This window comes from Zonotrichia albicollis, chromosome 4, assembly GCF_047830755.1.
Source record: "Zonotrichia albicollis isolate bZonAlb1 chromosome 4, bZonAlb1.hap1, whole genome shotgun sequence".
Lineage (NCBI taxonomy): Eukaryota > Metazoa > Chordata > Aves > Passeriformes > Passerellidae > Zonotrichia > Zonotrichia albicollis.
This window is the reverse complement of record NC_133822.1, coordinates 63,797,897-63,814,790: the sequence shown is the minus strand read 5'-3', so window position 1 is coordinate 63,814,790 and position 16,894 is coordinate 63,797,897. Positions and strand designations below refer to the sequence as shown.

The following is a 16,894-nucleotide window of genomic DNA, read 5'->3' as shown; positions in this document are numbered from 1 at the left end:
GGTCTATCTAACACTGATGATAACTCATGCATGGCTAATTTTCCTGAAGGGAGTAAAGGAGGATTTCTGTTTTTAAATGGAATTTTGCTCACTGTTGAACATCAGGATATTGAGTCACCTATATGACTATATTCCTGATTTCTGAGGTAGATCATTGAAACCACATCTCCTCCATCTTCTGTCATGAAAGGTTTTGAGAAAAAACAAATGCAAACATGAGATAATATATCCTGTCTAAGACCTGGCTGTTTTCCCAATGCCATTTTGCAATTGTAAGAGACCTTTTCCATAAGAGAAGTTACAGGCTTGAACGACTCATCGAGCATTGTCTGAGTGCTGTCGTTTGCTTGGGGCAGACCTTTAACATAAACACAACAAAGATGATCGTGGAAGCGTTGGTTGGACATATTTAAGCGCTCTTGGAATTCCTCCTTCCTGAATGATGTTTTAAGTGAGACAGCCGTGGGCAAAGCAAAGGAAGATGTTGTTCCTTTTAAGGAGAGCAGTTCAGCCTGGCGTGAAAGGGAGGATGGAGAAGGCCTGGTCGCTGTCCGGAGCCGGACGCGCGGCCGCGCTGCCCCCGCCCCGAGCCCCGTCCCGCAGCCGAGCCGCGCCGCGGGTGCAGTTGCGGGCAGCGCCCTCGAGGTGGCGCCGTCAGGCCGAGGCTGAGCGGGGCTCCCGGGCGGGCGGAGCGGCCGCGCCGGGGCTGCGCTCCCGCGGCTCCGCGGGCCCGGCGGCGCGGGGCATCCTCGGGCAGTGGCGTGTGCTGGGCAGAGCCGCTGGGAGCGGAGCAAACTTCCAGAGCCGTACGGCGAGGTGCTCCCGGCCGTGGCCTCGGCTCCGCGCTGCCGAAACCTCCCTGGTGTCGGGGGGTAAATGGGAACTCCGCCACCCGGCATCAGAGCTGCGAGCCAAAACCGGGGTCGGGACAAAGAGCCTCGGGAATCTTATCCTGTGTTATCGATCCTGTGGGGGGGGGACACGACTCCGCCGCCCGCGGAAGGCGGGATGGGGATGGAGGCTCCGCACCCGCGGGGAGACCGCGTTAAACAGCCCCGGCCCGCGCCGGTGATCCCTCTGTGTCCCTGTCCTCGCTCCCGCTCCCCCGGTGCCACAGCCTCAGCCTTCACCGGTTTCCCCTGCTCAGAGATCCCGCGGCCGCGTCTGCCGGCACCGCGCCCCAGGCGGAGCGGCTGTGCCCGGGAGGGCGGTGCCGAGCGCGGGCGGGGGGGCCCGGAGCCGCAGCCGCGACCGGCTGGGGATTCAAGTGGGGCCGCTCCGTGCCGTGCCGTGCCGAGCCGAGCCGTGCTCTGTCCTACCACGGAGCGTCGCCTGCTTCAGCACCAAGAACAGCTACAAGTGTGGCTGCGCGCCCGCCCCGTTGAGCCGTGCCCTGCCGCGCCCCGCCGCGCTGAGCCGTTCCGTTCCGTGCCGTGCCGCGGTTCCGTGCCGTGCCCGTCCACCAGAGCCGCGGTAAGCGCAGGCAGGGCCGTGCCGCTCCCACCGACGCCCGGGGGCTCCGGGCCGAGGGCTCCTGGCGCCGAGCGCTCCGCCGGCGCGGGGGCCGGGCCGGGGGCGGGGGCTGAGGTGTTTTCTTGCTTGGCTGTGAACGGCTCAGCCGGGCCGGTGCGTGTGTCCGCCGCTGCGACTGAGCGGCAAGGCAGCGGAGGGTTGGTATAGTCACGGGCTGAGCCACTGACCCCAAAAAGTTACCTTGTGGATTGTTCTTTTTTTTTTTTGGTGTTTTTGGGTTGTTTTTAGAGTAGGGAAGGAGAAGTGAGGAAGGAGTCAGTGGAGCAAGTTCGGCTTGGCTGTTCGCGAGTGTTAAACAGCACGACTGACACCGCTCTCCTGGATACCTGTCCCAGGCTGAGCTCTCGCATATTAAGCTGACGCTGCTGAGGGGAGCTGTCTGAGACGAGGCTGGTACAGAAATTACCTCATGCCATTCCCGATCTACACCGAGTATACTTCCAGGGACCTCCACAGTAACATGGATATGCAACTCTTTTCGATCAAGGTATTTGTGTATTATCTGTGTGTGTCGTCTTTAGTTCTTAATTTAAGCATTCAGGAGAAGGCAAATAATGCGCGTTTTGCCTCTGTTAAGATTTTTGGGCTGGGAATCCCGGGCAATCCTCTCCGCTTGCTTCGTGGCGCCGGGAGCTTTTATTTTTTTGGCGTTAATTATTTATCATTTTTATTGTCGATATCCTCCCCCAATCAGATCTAACTAAAGAGATCCCGGACACGGTGCCGTCACAGCAGCGAGCAAAAAGGGAGAATCTCGGAGCTCCCGAGTAGCGAGGTCTCCCCTCGGCCGTCTTAGCCGGGTCGTCTCCCACCCCCCGGGGGAGGGGAGTTCAGGGGTTCCCCCGCTCTTCCCGCCACCTTGTTCGCGTTTCCCTGGCCGGGAGGGAGGAGGGGGCTTCCGCCGCCCCGGGGGCACGGGCCAGCCCTGCCCGCCGCCACCAAGTTCTCCGGGGCCGGGTCGGGCGAGGTGCCAGCAGCCAGCCCATACCTTGCCGGGTGGGCTCAGCTTCCTTGGCTCCGCCGGGGACACCCCCGCGTCCCTGGGGACGGAAGGGGCAGGAGGATCCCCGCCGAGCTCCGGGGGCTTCTTCCCCCGAGGAAGAGGGCGAGAGGCTGTACCGGCAGGAGGCGAGGGCTTAACTATCCTCGGCGTGGAGCAGCATCCCCAGCGCTGGCATGTGCTGATCGCAGGAATGCGAGGTTTTGGCAGGTGGATGTATGACACGGTTAAAAAATCCAAACCAAACAAGCCAACCAACAGCAACAAAAACCAGATAAATAAGAAAATGAAACGCAAAACCCGTACAACACAAGTTGTAAAAATCAATCAGTGACCCAAAGTGTATGGAAATCCAGCGTTGGCGTTTTGGAGTTTGCAAGCTTCGGACCTCTGGGACCAGGGATTCATTAAAAGAGACTTAGGTTTGCATCGAGGGGGGAGCAGAAGCTCATTAAAGCTGACTAGTTGATGCAAGGAGAGGAAGGAATCACCGGCGGCTGGAAATAAAAGGCGACGTTTGTTTTTGCATCGCCGCTGACTGAGGTGCAGCGCTCCCGGCCGGGGACCAGGGCTCGGCGGGGAGCGGCGGAGCCCTGGCTCCAGCCGGGAAATCCGTATGTGCCCTCCGTCCCTCGCCCCCGGGCCGCCTGGGCTGCCAGGCCGCGGCGGGAGGCGGCTCGAACCCGTCCTACTGCCGCTCGCTGGAGGGAGCGAGGCTGCGGGGAGAGCCGCGACGAGGCTGTGCCGGAATCTCTCCACAGCACACGCCAGCCGGGGTACGGATGAGCCTGGGAAGAGACAAAAAATAATAAATCGCTCGGCTAAGTAAAGTGGAGAACAATAGGGGGCTCCCTTCAAGGGAGAAGCGCGGCGGTGATGGGCGATGGTCGCGGAGTTGCGCGGGGAAGCCGGCTCGCCCAGCCCGGGGGCGCTCCCCGGGCCCCTCCGCTGGGCGGGGCCGGCCTGGCTGCGGTAGCCCTTCCTCGGGCCGGGAAAGCTGCCCGGCACGCCGAGAGCCGGGGAAGCGCGGAGGAGCGGCGCGGAGAGCCGGTGCGTGGCCGGCTGCTGGCTCCCGCCGGTGTGCGCCGGCGGCGGGCGGAGGCGGGCGGCGGGGCAGAGAGCGGCGGCGGGCGCGGGGTGCGGAGCGGGGTGTGGAGCGGGGAGCTGAGCGCGGTGGGTGCCGAGTGCGCGGGTGCGGTGCAGGGTCCGGGAGTTCGCTGCGGTGTGCCGTGCGGAGGCGCGGGTGCGGTTCCCGGAGCGCTGTGCGGAATGCACGGGCGCGCCATGCGCCGGATACGGAGAGCGGTATATGGAGAGCGGGATATGGAGCGATGCTCGCCGGGGGGCACTCGCCTGGGGGACTCGCCCGCTCGCCGGGGCCGTGGCCGGGGTCGGGAGTGCACACAGTGGGGGACTTTCCTGCCGGGTGCCCCGGGACGATTTCGGCGTGTGGCTGCGTTTTTGGGGGCAAAGTCGCTCTTGCAGAGCACCGGACTGCACCAGCCGCGCCTGCTCTGAGCACAGCTGTGCGGACTGGGGAGCGGGAGTCCGGTGGGAAGAGGGTCAAACGAAAGCAGAAACAACAGAGAAGGCTCTCCTAGGGTGCCTGGGAAAATCTTGATCATCATTTGCTAGACCAGAGCTGAAGCCTTTCTCTGAAGGTGTTAATACTGACGGGGTTCATTAAAAGTCCAACCAAGGGCAGAGGAAAATACTCAATGTAGTTTTCTTTTTAAAAATTGTAGGCTCCACTTAGTCTCACCCCAGCAGAAGGACCTGTGTTGGATTTTCACAGGGTAGCTTGTTTGGTAAAGGGATATTTGCAGTGTAGGTGTTGTGGGGTATTTGAAAAGGGGCTGATCAGGCTGAGGGTAGACATCAGACTGCACAGGGAGAAATAGTTCCTGTAAACGAGATGCTGAAAGTGATTCGCCTTGAAGTCCTGATTATTGTGGAAAGGTTACCTCTGTGGCAGGGGCACAGCAAACCATTACAGAAGAGCCGAGGTAGATAAGACTACTTACATCAGTGAAGAATTCTCTTGCAAGTTAGGAGTTGCGGTGTCAAGGCCAAAGGTTTTCCAAATTCCCTTTTGTTGTCAGCAAAACCCATTAATCTTCTATATGTGTCAGGCTACTGTGTGCAGGTGGCAACTCTTTACCTGTTCTGTGTGGAAATTCAGCTATTTTCTCATTGAGGAATGCTGTACAGGAGAAAGAAGCAACTTTGTGAACATTGATATGAATGTTAACAAGAGAATTTTTTCATAGTTCAGTGGTGTCAGTAGTAAAACCTCAAAATAATCAAATTTGAGGATTTTTTTCCTCCTCATAACTTAATAATGGAATTTATCATTGTTTTGTTTTCATTCAGTAAAACCAGATCAGTTTTGTATTGACTGGACAATCTGATATTTTGTGAATGGGTTTTCACTCTAGAACTTCTTGTATCGTAGTTCACAGAATATTTGCTTTATTTTATCTTGGTACTGTTGCAACCATGCTTTAAATACAATAAGAGATTAGGATTTTTGGCTCAAAGAAAATTCTAAACATTTTCTTCTGAGGTATTTTTTCTCCTCACTTATAGCTTATTTTGTCCCTGAGTAAAGGGTTCATGTATGTCTGTCTGGCAATGTCAGCTGTAAAATATCCGTCCTGCCTATGCTTCAGAGACTACTCCTTGCTCCTGCTGCTGTCTGTAAATTGTGAGATTTTAAAAACTATTTCCTGATAGACATTTTGAATCTTTCTACATGGTTTCAGCGAAAGCTTCAGTGCCAGCTGAAGAGGCTCTTTCAGGAACCTTGTTAAAAAAATAGAAGCATTTTCTGTATTTATTTAAGTATTTATCTGTCACTCAAGCCATTATTTAGACCTTTTCATTAACATAAATAGGTTCCATAATGAGCCTGTCTTTTAGTGCAATGAGTCTGTGGTTGGAGTAACGACTGCTCTGGGTTCATTCTCATGCACTGGTTCTGGCAGTGTGGTACAAAAATACACAACCTTGAGTACCAAATATCTCATAAAGCTGAATGATTTTATGAAGGAAGTAATTTCAGAACCAGACACTACATGCACAAGTTTCCATCTCCGCTGTCTTGCAGTACTCCGCCTCCTTAGGTTTAAAAATAAATATATATTCTAGCAGAACAAGTGGAGGTTTGTGCTGAAATACTGACTTTAAAAATAGCAATATGTTCTGATAATGCCAGATATTTTTAATGAAATAAACCCAAGAGAAGCATGTATTACAAGGTGACTGGAAGAGATGCTTTGTGGTGCACTTACTCTCGGGCTGTGCAGGGGAAATATATGAATTTCTTCTCTGAACTAAAGTTTCTAGTGAACACCAGCTACTACAGTGGGGAACCTGGTAAATCAAGAATATATTTGCATTAATTCAAACTTTTATGGTCTTTTGGAAAAGGACAGCATTTTACTTCAAATGAAATCTCTGCACATGAGAAAAGTTCATTCAGGCTTTATGGCCCAGAGGCCCGTGCTTTTTCACTAAAATTCATTGATAAAAATGGAATTAATTTAGATCATATGCTTTCTGCTTAGCTACACAGACTTGAAATGTTCTGTAAAAGGTAATGTTAATCAATATATAAAAAGCAGTGTGCCATGAATAAATTAGGCAGTATAATAGAAGCTTTTATTTCTTAGGTAACATTAAAAAAAGACTAAAAGGTCTTAAATTTTTAAAAAGAACACTTTAAAATTTTATTTCTGTTTTATAGACAAGCAGTGGACACTTGTAGCTAAGAAACATGCTTCTTCAGGAAACCATGCAAGCTGAGGCAAGGCAATTAATGCTTATGAAGGCTATAATGGTGAAAAATGCTAATTGCCAATTCATTTGATTTTCAGTCTGTTCCAGATAAAGTATTAGACTGACGATCTTGGGCTCACTGTAGCCTCTCTGTTGTTGTTAGAATTTAGGTTGCAATAGCTTAATCCATCACTATTTGTTGCATGAAGACTGACACTTGCTTTCATTTCTGGGCATTTTTTGGCTGTGAGGAATTAACCTGCGGCTGAGAAAAAGGAAAAAGCAGCGTTTCTTTCCTTCAGGAGTATTTTCCCTTTGTCAGTGATGCTTTCTTGTTCTCCATATAGTGTTAAATAAGAGTAGTCTCATCTTATATTGCCTTAGTGAATTTCTCCCTGTCTGGTTTGTACATACGTGCATGGACCACTGAGTTCATTGTGGAGCCATGAAGCAAATTACCTCCATACCTATTTTAGGGCTACTCTTTACTATTTTGAACCCATAACTGTTTTTTTTTTCTGCTAAGGCAATTGAAACAACAGATAACTGTGGCTAGTTAGTAGTTCAATCTTTTCTTTGTAATGTGGACCATATGAGAAATATCCCATGGGCCTGGATCAAATTGCACTGCAGTGTGAGTCAAGTTGTTCAGTTTGTGAATGACTGACTTTGGCTCACAGGGCTGGAGCCCAGGCACCTTTGTAACCTGTGTGTCTAAAAAGAGCCAAGGGAGAGTGATGGGATTATCACAAAAAACAGCACAGATTTTGTGTCACTTGGATTGAACTCTGAGCCAAATTCAAGCAAAACTAAATGTCAAGAGGTGCAGTGATTTTATTCATACCCATCAAATGTTTCATTTTCAACTGTTCATTTTCACGGTGAGATAGTTTCACATTCAGTAAAAGACTTTCCATTGTGAATCCTCTTCTCAGGTCTTCAAATAGCCATCATTTGAAGACTACTTCAACTTTTGTGAGTTTAGTATTATCATGGAAGGAAATAATGTGACAAAATTAGTGTAAGAAGAGAATTATCAATTTAAAGCATTATCAAAGTGCATTTTGAGTTTTGTTACCACATGATATGTAAAAGCTTTGTGGTTTTGTCTGTATTTGTCATCCAGTGTGACCATATTTTTGGTAGTAACCAGTCAGATCACTAAGGAAAAAGTAAATATTTACAGATGAGCCTGATGCCTGGATTTTCTGTACAGGCAGTGATATAGACACTTGTTCAGTGTGATCAATTCCGTAGCAAGTAAAACTTTTGTTTAAAAAAAAAGGAATAAGATAAAGTGTACCCTAGGATGTCCACTGCTCTCCATAGCCTGTAACAGATGTATTGAGAGACTGGTTCAGATGCAGTTGCCCACAGTGTGCCTATCTAATACCAGGTAAATTACTTCTCGCTTTCTTCTCCTCAGAGGTTTAAAAATTTATTCAGGCACGTATAATTTTGTTAAGAATTGAAATAAATAAATGCCTTCACTTGAGAATTAAAGTGTGGGCAATTTGGAGATATTTATAACAGTCAGTCAGGTGTTTAGATATGTAGGCTGAAATCCTCATCTCGTTAAAATCAGTGGGATCCCTCCAAATGTCAGTGCAGGCACAACATTGTTCCTATTTAATGTGGTCCAAATGCAAGCAGAGAATAGAGAAAATAGACCTTGTTAATGTTAAACCTCAGCTCAAGTCAAATGTTGAAAAAGGAACATTGGATGTTTAGCTAGTTTCCCAACATAATATGTTGTGTTCTTTTTACTTGAGAAATCAGCTACCTTTTCATAAAAATAATTTAGTGTTAGACATTATCTTGAAGGAGATTTAGATATATAGTTAGGCCCCCCTCAAAGTGAATTCCATTGGAGAAATAATCAGTCTCACATCCAAATGAATTGAATGTGCTTGTACTGCATTGGATGAAGGGTGTACTTAAATCCAGGCGCCCTGATTACTCCATTGTCATAAATGAGACCTCTCCAGGAGTGAGAGTGTAAGTGGTTATTGCTCTTCTGTAGGCTGGAGCAGAATAATGACGTTGAACAGAATAATGCAGCAAAACAGAAAATACAGTGTGTTATGGATCAGGTCTGTTTCTGGGTGCCATGCAACATGAAGGTAAATATGAATTACTGCTCAGAATCTGAACACCAAGCTAAGTTTAGTTCCCCTGATTCGGCTCTTGCTCTGCTGGCATCATCAATTTCCTGGCTTATAGTACAGTGCAGCCAGGTGTTCAAATTCACTGAAGGCCAAGATTTGCTAAGTTAAAGAACATTGAAAGTAAAACCTAGGTGATGTAACTGCTATTCAAAAGTAAATACACTGTGTGACAGGTATAAAACTGCTGAAGTAAATGGTACTTCTCACTGTTTTTTAAATTTTTTTTTTCCAGAAGTACCTCAGCTGTAGGGCAAAATACAAGGACATAAGCTACTGACCTCCTTTTAGCATCAGGATCAGACGTACTACCCTACTCCTCACCATCAATGAAGAGCAATTGAAAATCCGCCTCAGAAAAGCTGGTCAACCCGTTCTGTCAGTGGACATCTTTTGTAAAACACATTTTATGTACTTCTGCTGAGATCTTCTTTTCTACCTACCCACCGCATGGTTCTATATTACTTATTGGGCACTGATGGTAGCCTCCAGAAAGTGCAGCTTCAAATGGTCAGCCTCATCCTTTAGCAAGAAGAAAACCTGGATACTGGATAGCAACAACGTCTTCAGAGAAAATGGTATACGAAGGCAAACGATTGGTTTCCTGCCATTGTTTCTTCCTGTTAACAGCCAAGTTCTACTGGATGCTCACTCTGATGCAGAGGACTCACGGCCAGGAGTATGCCCACTCCATTCGCCTGGATGGGGACATCATCCTGGGAGGACTGTTCCCCGTTCATGCAAAAGGGGATAGAGGGGTGCCTTGTGGGGAGCTCAAGAAGGAGAAGGGGATCCACAGACTAGAGGCAATGCTGTATGCAGTTGATCAAATTAATAAAGACCCCGATCTTCTTGCCAATATCACCTTGGGTGTCCGCATCCTCGATACGTGTTCCAGGGACACTTATGCATTGGAGCAGTCCTTAACATTTGTGCAAGCGTTGATAGAAAAAGATGGTTCAGACGTCAAGTGTGCAAATGGTGACCCACCTATTTTCACTAAGCCAGACAAGATATCAGGTGTGATAGGTGCTGCAGCAAGTTCTGTGTCCATTATGGTCGCAAATATTTTGAGACTCTTTAAGGTAAGTAACATTTTCTGTGGCTTTTTTTTTTTTTAATTTCAAGAACAATGAAATAAGTTAAGTGATTGTGTTGTCATACCTTCAAAAAAGAAAAGACACTTTTCACATTCAAAAATCTGAAATGGTTGGTTTTCCCTTTCAAAGCAGAGCGGGGAAAATACCTAAAAGCAGTGTTTGCAGACTCTATTTCAAGGTACCAAGCACTTCTCTTAAAGTTTCTGAGCAATCTGTGCACATTTTAACTCTTTAGGAATTTGTATCTTTACTTTTATACTACTCAAATTTGCTCCATGTTAAGCATTTATGCTCACCAAGACTGGGTTAGGATTAATTTCCCAAATTTCCAGGAGAATGAAAAGTAAGATTTTAACACAAGTAAATCTTTTGGAGAACCAGATAATTTCCTTACATAGAAAGATATGCCAGTAATAATCTAGTGCTACTGATGTTCATGTCTAGCCAAATGAAATGTACTGTAAAATCTTTGATTTTCTTGAAATTTTTCCTCCTACGTATTTTCTGCAAGGTGATATTTTTTACAGACTTTGTTATCACCTTGTGAGAGATTATTTTTAGGCAACAGTTCTAGTGGCATTTGTTTCCAAATACTTTATGAAGCTCAGACATTCTAGTTAATGGAAAAGTAAACCTGCCACTTGTAAATTACCTAAGTTAGATGGGAAGATGAACACATTCTAATCAATCAACTTGGATGGAAATGGTCAGGCAGCAGATATTTAACTTTTAATCCTTTATGCAATGCCAAGCAGATGATGGTAAGTTGAGCACTTTTTTCTATGTGCAGAACAATTATAACTTATGTCTGAATCTATTACTGTCCTACCAACCACTGTTCCTTTCATCCATTCAGAAATCTTCCCTTATTTCATACAACTTTACAATCACCAAAACCCACTTAAAGACCATTTCTTTGACTTTGGTGCAGAAGATTCTGATAATGTTTAATATTGCTGTTATGTATTTTGAAAAGTGTTGCACTTGTTTCCTAATTGTTGTAACTGAGATTGATTAGTAGTAGAGAAAGATTGGCCTTTTTTTATGGTTTCTCAGCAAAGTGCATTTCAGTCATTTGAATGGAGATTTTAGTCCTTCCTTTTGCTTCTCCCTCGAAGGAAATAATGATGGATTTACAGTTCAGTGGAGGAGCAAAGTGACTGCTGAGTTGTGGTCAGGTGTTCCTTTCAGTCTCAAAACTGATGCTCAGCTGCAGATACTGCACAGGTTTGAGAGCAGTGGACTAGTTCTAGCCAAATGTTTTACTTGGTTTTGATTTGACTTGTTTCAAGTACACAAAACTGAGCTAAAAGACTTAAAAAATGTTCTATATGGAGAGCACCTCTGGAGTTGTGCCTGGTGGGGAAGTTTATCTGTCCTGGGAATCATCAGGCATCTTGCAGGAGATGTCTATTTTTCAGTTCACATCCTTTTTAGAAGTTGTGTCATCCTATTAAATAATGCATATTTATGAAATAATGATAGATGGAATGGTCACTTTAATACCGGTTGCAATGCAGGGCCATGTAGACTACAACTTACACCCAGTTTTGAGTTGAATAGGGTTCTATAGACTGATTTAAGAAACTAAGCCTGGTAAGACATGCATTAACTCTGAATTAAGAGCAGCAAGAAGGAAAGAGGCCCATGAATTGTCTAAGATAGCAGCAATTTGTCTTCTGAAACCTTGACAGCTACCTCCTGATTTACATTATGCAATAAGATTGCAAATAACATTCTACTGCAGTCTTAATCAATAGAGGGTCATGTGATATCCCCTCTGGGGAAAGATCTTATTTACCCATTTAATTGATGTAACACAGCTGCTGGCAAAAGGAGGAGACATCTCTTTTAGTTTTAAATATGAATCCTGCACAAATATTCTTAATAATGTAAAAAAATTATAAATTATACCCTTTCATGTCTGATGACGGACCAGCATGTGAAATCTGTTTTTACACTTTCCTCTCAGAAGTGAATCTCTTCATGAGTAAAGGCTTCTGGATAAGGCTTTGGGTTAGAAGGACGGTAGAAACCACTCGCAATGGTTATAGTCAAGAGGATTAGGAAATTAGGGGTCATTTTCCAGAAACTTTGATGTATAATTCAGTTTGGGTTGTATTCAGACCAAAGACATAGGCTGAAATTCTCAGCTGATGCACACAGCTTTGTGGCTGAGGACCTGGACCTTGGCCAGTGCTCATAGAGGCTCCAGGCATGAAATTGTGTTTACTGTATCTTGGTATGTGTTGAGGTGGGACCCTCAACTGGGGTGAATGTCTGTGCTTGCATTGAAGTCAGCAACCACCATCGTGCAAATGCCTATTTCCATTTTATCCAGGATGAGTGTGATTGATCCAAATTTCTGTTTAACAGTGCTATTTGGAAAGTTAAACCTGTAATTTGAAGTTCAGTATTGCTTTAATACCTGCTCTGAAGCTCCTAAATGTCAGGACTACATATTTTTGAGAACATTATTCTCTGGCAAAATTTTAATTTGTAATGAAATTGTGAGAAGCATATTATACCTCTCAATGTGAATACACAAAGATAGTCTAAGAAGTGCTACTCTCAGCAGTTTGAACTTTTATGCTGCTATTTTTCTTTTTCTTGCAATTTTTTTTCTTTCTTTTATTGATTTTATGACAGAAAACATACAGGTCAATAGTTCTATCTGATGATCTGGTGGATAGCACAAACTGATAGTAAATGTATTCTTTTATCTAAGTGTTTCCATGAGAAGAGGGGAAGGAGGCCACCACAGAAAATGACCCCTATCTACAGCCTTTCTCCTGATCAAATGTCTTACCTTGAATTCATGTCTCTCCTTTTTTGTTCTGTGAATTTTGAGGTGCCTTGATGCTTAACAGGTGATTTTCCATTGGTCTTAACCTTAGTAGGGCCAAAACATTAAGGCACAAATTAGGACAGACTAAATTTCACCCACTGATGGTTTTAGACTTTCCAGGGGCACTTTACATACAGGAAACATTGCAGCATAGAATTGTGTGAAAGTCGACCTGTTATTTCTTGATTGTTTTAAGGTTGTTGGTTTTTGCTATAATTGTAAGTTGTTTTTATCAGGAAACATCAGGATAAATGTGTGGGCTGCTTCACAAAGAAAACAGAGACAAGGGACCTTGGATTGGTGGGATCTAAGGAAACTTTCTATTGACTCAGTCTGTCAAAATATTACTCTTGCATCCTTCCTTATATTTGTTTTAAAGATACTCTGTTTTCCTGTAGGGTGCTTAGGCATGACTAGATGGGAACTTTTATCTGTTTTGTGTGACACTTAGGAGTATCTGGGTTGTTTCCCAGGCCCCCCAAACTTGGCCTGGAGGAAACAAGAGGCTATGTAACTTAGCTCACTTCATGTGTTATGTTCCCTGTATTCAAAACTTCTACTTGTTTAATGTCTGAATAACTTATGTCAGTGGTTAAAATCTGCTGGGAAAAGAGAGGCGTTTGTTGATGCTTGTGTCCTCACATCCGAACCCCACATACTATTTCTGAGCTCCTTGGTACACTCCATCTGTCACCTTCACACATCTTCTAGCCAGTGTCACACTAGGAGCAGCTAGGGAGGATGGTTTGCATGCAAATTGAGATGGGTGGACAGTATGCTTGGTGAATGGTGATATAAAGCTTTTCTGTATGTATTTATGTACATGTGTATAAGGCCAAATATTCATCGACAGCTTTATTCCTTCCTTGCCTTACTTTGCCTTGCCTGGCCTTTCCTTGTCTCACCTTCTGTTTTCACCAGTGTCCCAAGGCTAAATTACTTATTTCCTCTGTTTGGTCAAATTTCCTTTTTGCTGCAGAGCTGTAATCCACTTTAATAGGTGCTGTCTGAAGGGACTAATATTCACTTCATGCACATTTGCCTTATGCATTTCATCCACGTTTACCTCTACAGAAGTACAAGTACAAATGACATTACGGAGTAACACTTTCAACTTTATGGCAACCATCCAAAATGCAAGGGAGAGTGTCTTTCAGTAAATCTAGAAGTGAATATATTAGTTCCTCTAGCATTTTGCTTATCCGCTTTGATTGTTTCATTGCCTCATTTTGGGTTTTAGTGTATATCTTTGCCTGGTAGCTGTGCACAGCTACTAGGGCTATACGTGGATGATGCTATTTTTATGCTTAGTTCCAGGTCTTTTTATGTTTGGCTGCCGTTTGGCACTTTTGCTGCCTTGTGTTCTAGACCTGCACAGAGCAGCAGACAACAGGCCTCCCAGAAAGGAGGGCATTACCATAGTACAGAGGCTTATCTCATTGAACTTCATAAATGCTGGGCTTTGAATTTAAATTGTGGCAGTGGAGTGCCTCTCATGAAAAGGAATATGGTGTAAATAAAATGTGATAACATTTTACCACCTGATTTCAGATACCACAAGCATTTTTGTGAGGCAACCTGAGGCATACACAGATTCTGGTCTAGACTCTATATCTACAGAAATATTTGCACCTCATGAGCATCACAGACTTCAAAGGCTCTAGGAAGACACAGGAGTCAGTCTGTTCCATGTCTGGCTGCAGGCCCTTTCCATAATGCAAAAGCTGTATTATCTACTTTAAAGAAGTAAAGAAGAGGCTCAAGAATTTTACCCAACATATTGGTATTCATTAATAAAAAAATGTGCTGCACTGATTAAAATATATCCATTTTCTGTTCACTGCATCCTGCTACATCTGTCAATATTTTCCACTGCATACCATTTGAAATATGTAATAGGATGATTTTCTTTTCCTGGTGGTTAAAACATATGTGGAAGATTTTTTGTGAAGTGTGAAGAAAAATTAATATATGTAGGGAGAAGATGACTAAAACATTTTGAAAGAGGTCTTAAGACAAAAATATTTATTTTATTTTTGTTCTAGATAACATTCACGCTTTCTGAATAATTTTTAACTATAAAAGAAACCAATACATTTAATTTAATTTTACAATGCTTTTTTGTAGCTTAGTACATGCATGTATCTGTTTAGTGCCTGAGCATCTTGTCTTGTTATTGGCTGAAAAATACCTTTGTTGCAATTTTATTATTTTTTATAATTGAACTGTTTTTACATAGAAGAAAAGTTCATCTCTATATTTCCATGGCAGTAGGCACTTGATTATGCAGAAAACCCCTTTTAACTCAACCATGATTCTCTCTCATTACCAGGTTAAATGTGTGTGGTCAAGAGAGGCAAATACTAGGTCAACACCAAGATAAAATTATAGGTACAAGAGGTACTTTGCTAGCATCAATAATGAAACAGTTGCCAAATTTTTTAGTTGCAGCCAGAGGAAATAATAGGTTTTCAGATTCTGTGAAAACTGCTAGCACTGATTAGCATCAAATTTTATTTGTGCTAAGCTGCTTGAGGCAAGAGAGTACAGAACCAACTTGATGCATTCATTCATTATTTTTCAGTATATTCGTTTCTTAAATACTCCTCTAAAAGTTTAAGAATTTTGGTTTCTCACATTCCTAGATGTAGCTATAACCTGTGGTTGGAGAAAAAGGGTAATCTGCTTTTCCGTGTTATTTTCATTTGTTTGTCATTGGTTCGCTACAAGGCTTGAGAAGCATCTTCTGACCTTTCTGTTCTTCTCTTTTGTCATTTTGATTTGCTTGTGTTTAAGCATTTCACAGGAACAATCAGAAGCTTGATTAACATTGGTTAAATATTTGAGATGTCTCCCCTGCTTTTGAAGGCATGTTGAAACTGTCTAAAATGTTGAGAGTTTTATCTCCTTCCATAAGTACAATACATGAGCACCTTACAAGGAGAGTGTAGCTGTTAAAGACCAACAATCTGATTTTCTTTCTACTTCCCTGGGGGCAGGGAATATATATCTATATATATCTACACATGTTTCTCTCACATGAGGGAAGCTGCATATGCAGAGAAAATGATTTCACCCTTTCCTGGCTGACACAGCCAACCCATGCCCATATCACATACTCCTTTATTCCCCCACATCATGGGTCTGCATGCAGATTACCAGGAGGGGATGATTCCTGACCCATGATGACTTCTGAAGCCTGTCAGAAAATTGGGAGACTTGGCTGGCACAGGTCACGGCCGAGTTATGGACTGTCCTGACAGGCTGACAGTGGAGGCAGCTGAGCTGTTGCTGAGAGATGTGCTCTGAAATAATGTGATTTACCAGCACAGACATTGCTGCTGATCTCTCAGGACAGAGCTCTGCTGATACGTCACCCTGACGAGAAGCCAAGGACCATTGATGCTTTTCCAGTGCTTTACTCCAGCAATGTTAGTTTTATTAGCTACAATGAGAACCAAATTAAGATGATTTTTCCCCCCTGGTGTTTAATTGTTTCAGTACAGTTGCAGTTGGGCAATATGAATAGTTCTCCATTCTGACTGCCATCAGAAACCAGGCACTATTGTGTTACAGCCAAGTAGTAGATTTTGTGTGTGCTTATTTCCATTCTCATTATTTTCCCTAAAGCATATTGTGCTTTTAGGATTAAACTGGTTTAGAGTGCTTCAATGTATATCCTTGTGCTTCCTAGCATTTATCAGAGAAAAGTAGTCATCAGAACAAAAGTCTTACTGGAGGACACAAATTCCACCGGAATTAATTAAATAGCCAAGAGCAAAACACTCCTCTGGGCTGGAATCTGTGTGTACTCCCAGCAAGATATTATGTCCCCTATCTCTCTGACAGGACAATTGAGCATTTAAGTGAGGCCTTAAATTAGGAGGCTGTTGGCCCTTGGCTGTCTGTGTCCTCAATATAAAGAATGAAATTCTTTCAGAAGGGGACTGGACCAGGTCTATGAAAGTGGATGCATATTTCTTGTTTACAGAAAGGTTATGGGTTGATACATGCTGGTCCTTGCATGAGATAGAACCTCTTCTCACTGGAAGGCTTTGGAAACCTTTGATGGAAGTGATAGGAGGTTTTGTAAGATTTCAAACACTCCCAAGGGTGATGCCAGTTTCTTAAATCCTTCCTGACTTTCCTTTGGAAAGAGTTTTACTCATCTCCATTTCTCTTTCTTTTCCAACACATTTATTTCTTTCTCTAGGTTAATTAAGAGCTACTTTTTGACTGCTATTGCCAGTATTTTTCAAGTGTCTATTTAATTCAATAGTCTTCAAAGAAAATTTTTTTCAGACATGCTGAATAAGATTCTGACTGAGTCTCAGTTTCTGCAGGTTTGAGGATGAGTGTGTCAGCAGGAGGAAGAGCTGTAAATTAGGAAACTTATGAGAGGGATCTATCTATGGAGATAACAGGGAAAAAGGGAAATGCTTGTTGAAAGATTGAACTCTGAAGGCAC

At 44.1% G+C, this 16,894-nt stretch overlaps 2 protein-coding genes across 5 annotated transcripts in view; both read left to right on the top strand.

The window, feature by feature from the left end:
• The first annotated feature begins 450 nt into the window (after nt 1-450).
• Nucleotides 451-1,948, top strand: LOC141728860 (uncharacterized). Its single transcript, XM_074539981.1, has 2 exons — nt 451-1,473; nt 1,762-1,948. The coding sequence occupies exons 1-2, from the start codon at nt 877-879 to the stop codon at nt 1,891-1,893; spliced, it is 729 nt and encodes a 242-aa protein (XP_074396082.1). The 5' UTR covers nt 451-876; the 3' UTR covers nt 1,894-1,948.
• GRM8 (glutamate metabotropic receptor 8) overlaps nt 1,778-16,894 on the top strand; it is a 316,200-nt gene continuing 301,083 nt past the window's right edge. Inside the window, exons 1-2 of one of the 4 annotated variants that reach the window (XM_026790340.2) lie at nt 1,778-2,020; nt 8,714-9,563. In XM_026790340.2, coding sequence (XP_026646141.1) covers nt 9,054-9,563 — 510 coding nt within the window. In that variant the 5' untranslated portion in view covers nt 1,778-2,020; nt 8,714-9,053. Of the gene's footprint in view, nt 2,021-3,136; nt 3,310-3,419; nt 3,584-8,713; nt 9,564-16,894 lie in introns of those variants that run through there. The other 3 variants (XM_074539979.1, XM_014275928.3, XM_014275927.3) reach the window with 3 other exon arrangements.

Excerpts from the sequence above, each read along its gene's own strand:
- LOC141728860 (XM_074539981.1), top strand. The coding sequence starts at position 877 with ATGGGAACTCCGCCACCCGGCATCAGAGCTGCGAGCCAAAACCGGGGT. Across the intron at positions 1,474-1,761 it reads GCCCGTCCACCAGAGCCGCG|AGTAGGGAAGGAGAAGTGAG; the intron begins GTAAGCGCAGGC and ends GGTTGTTTTTAG.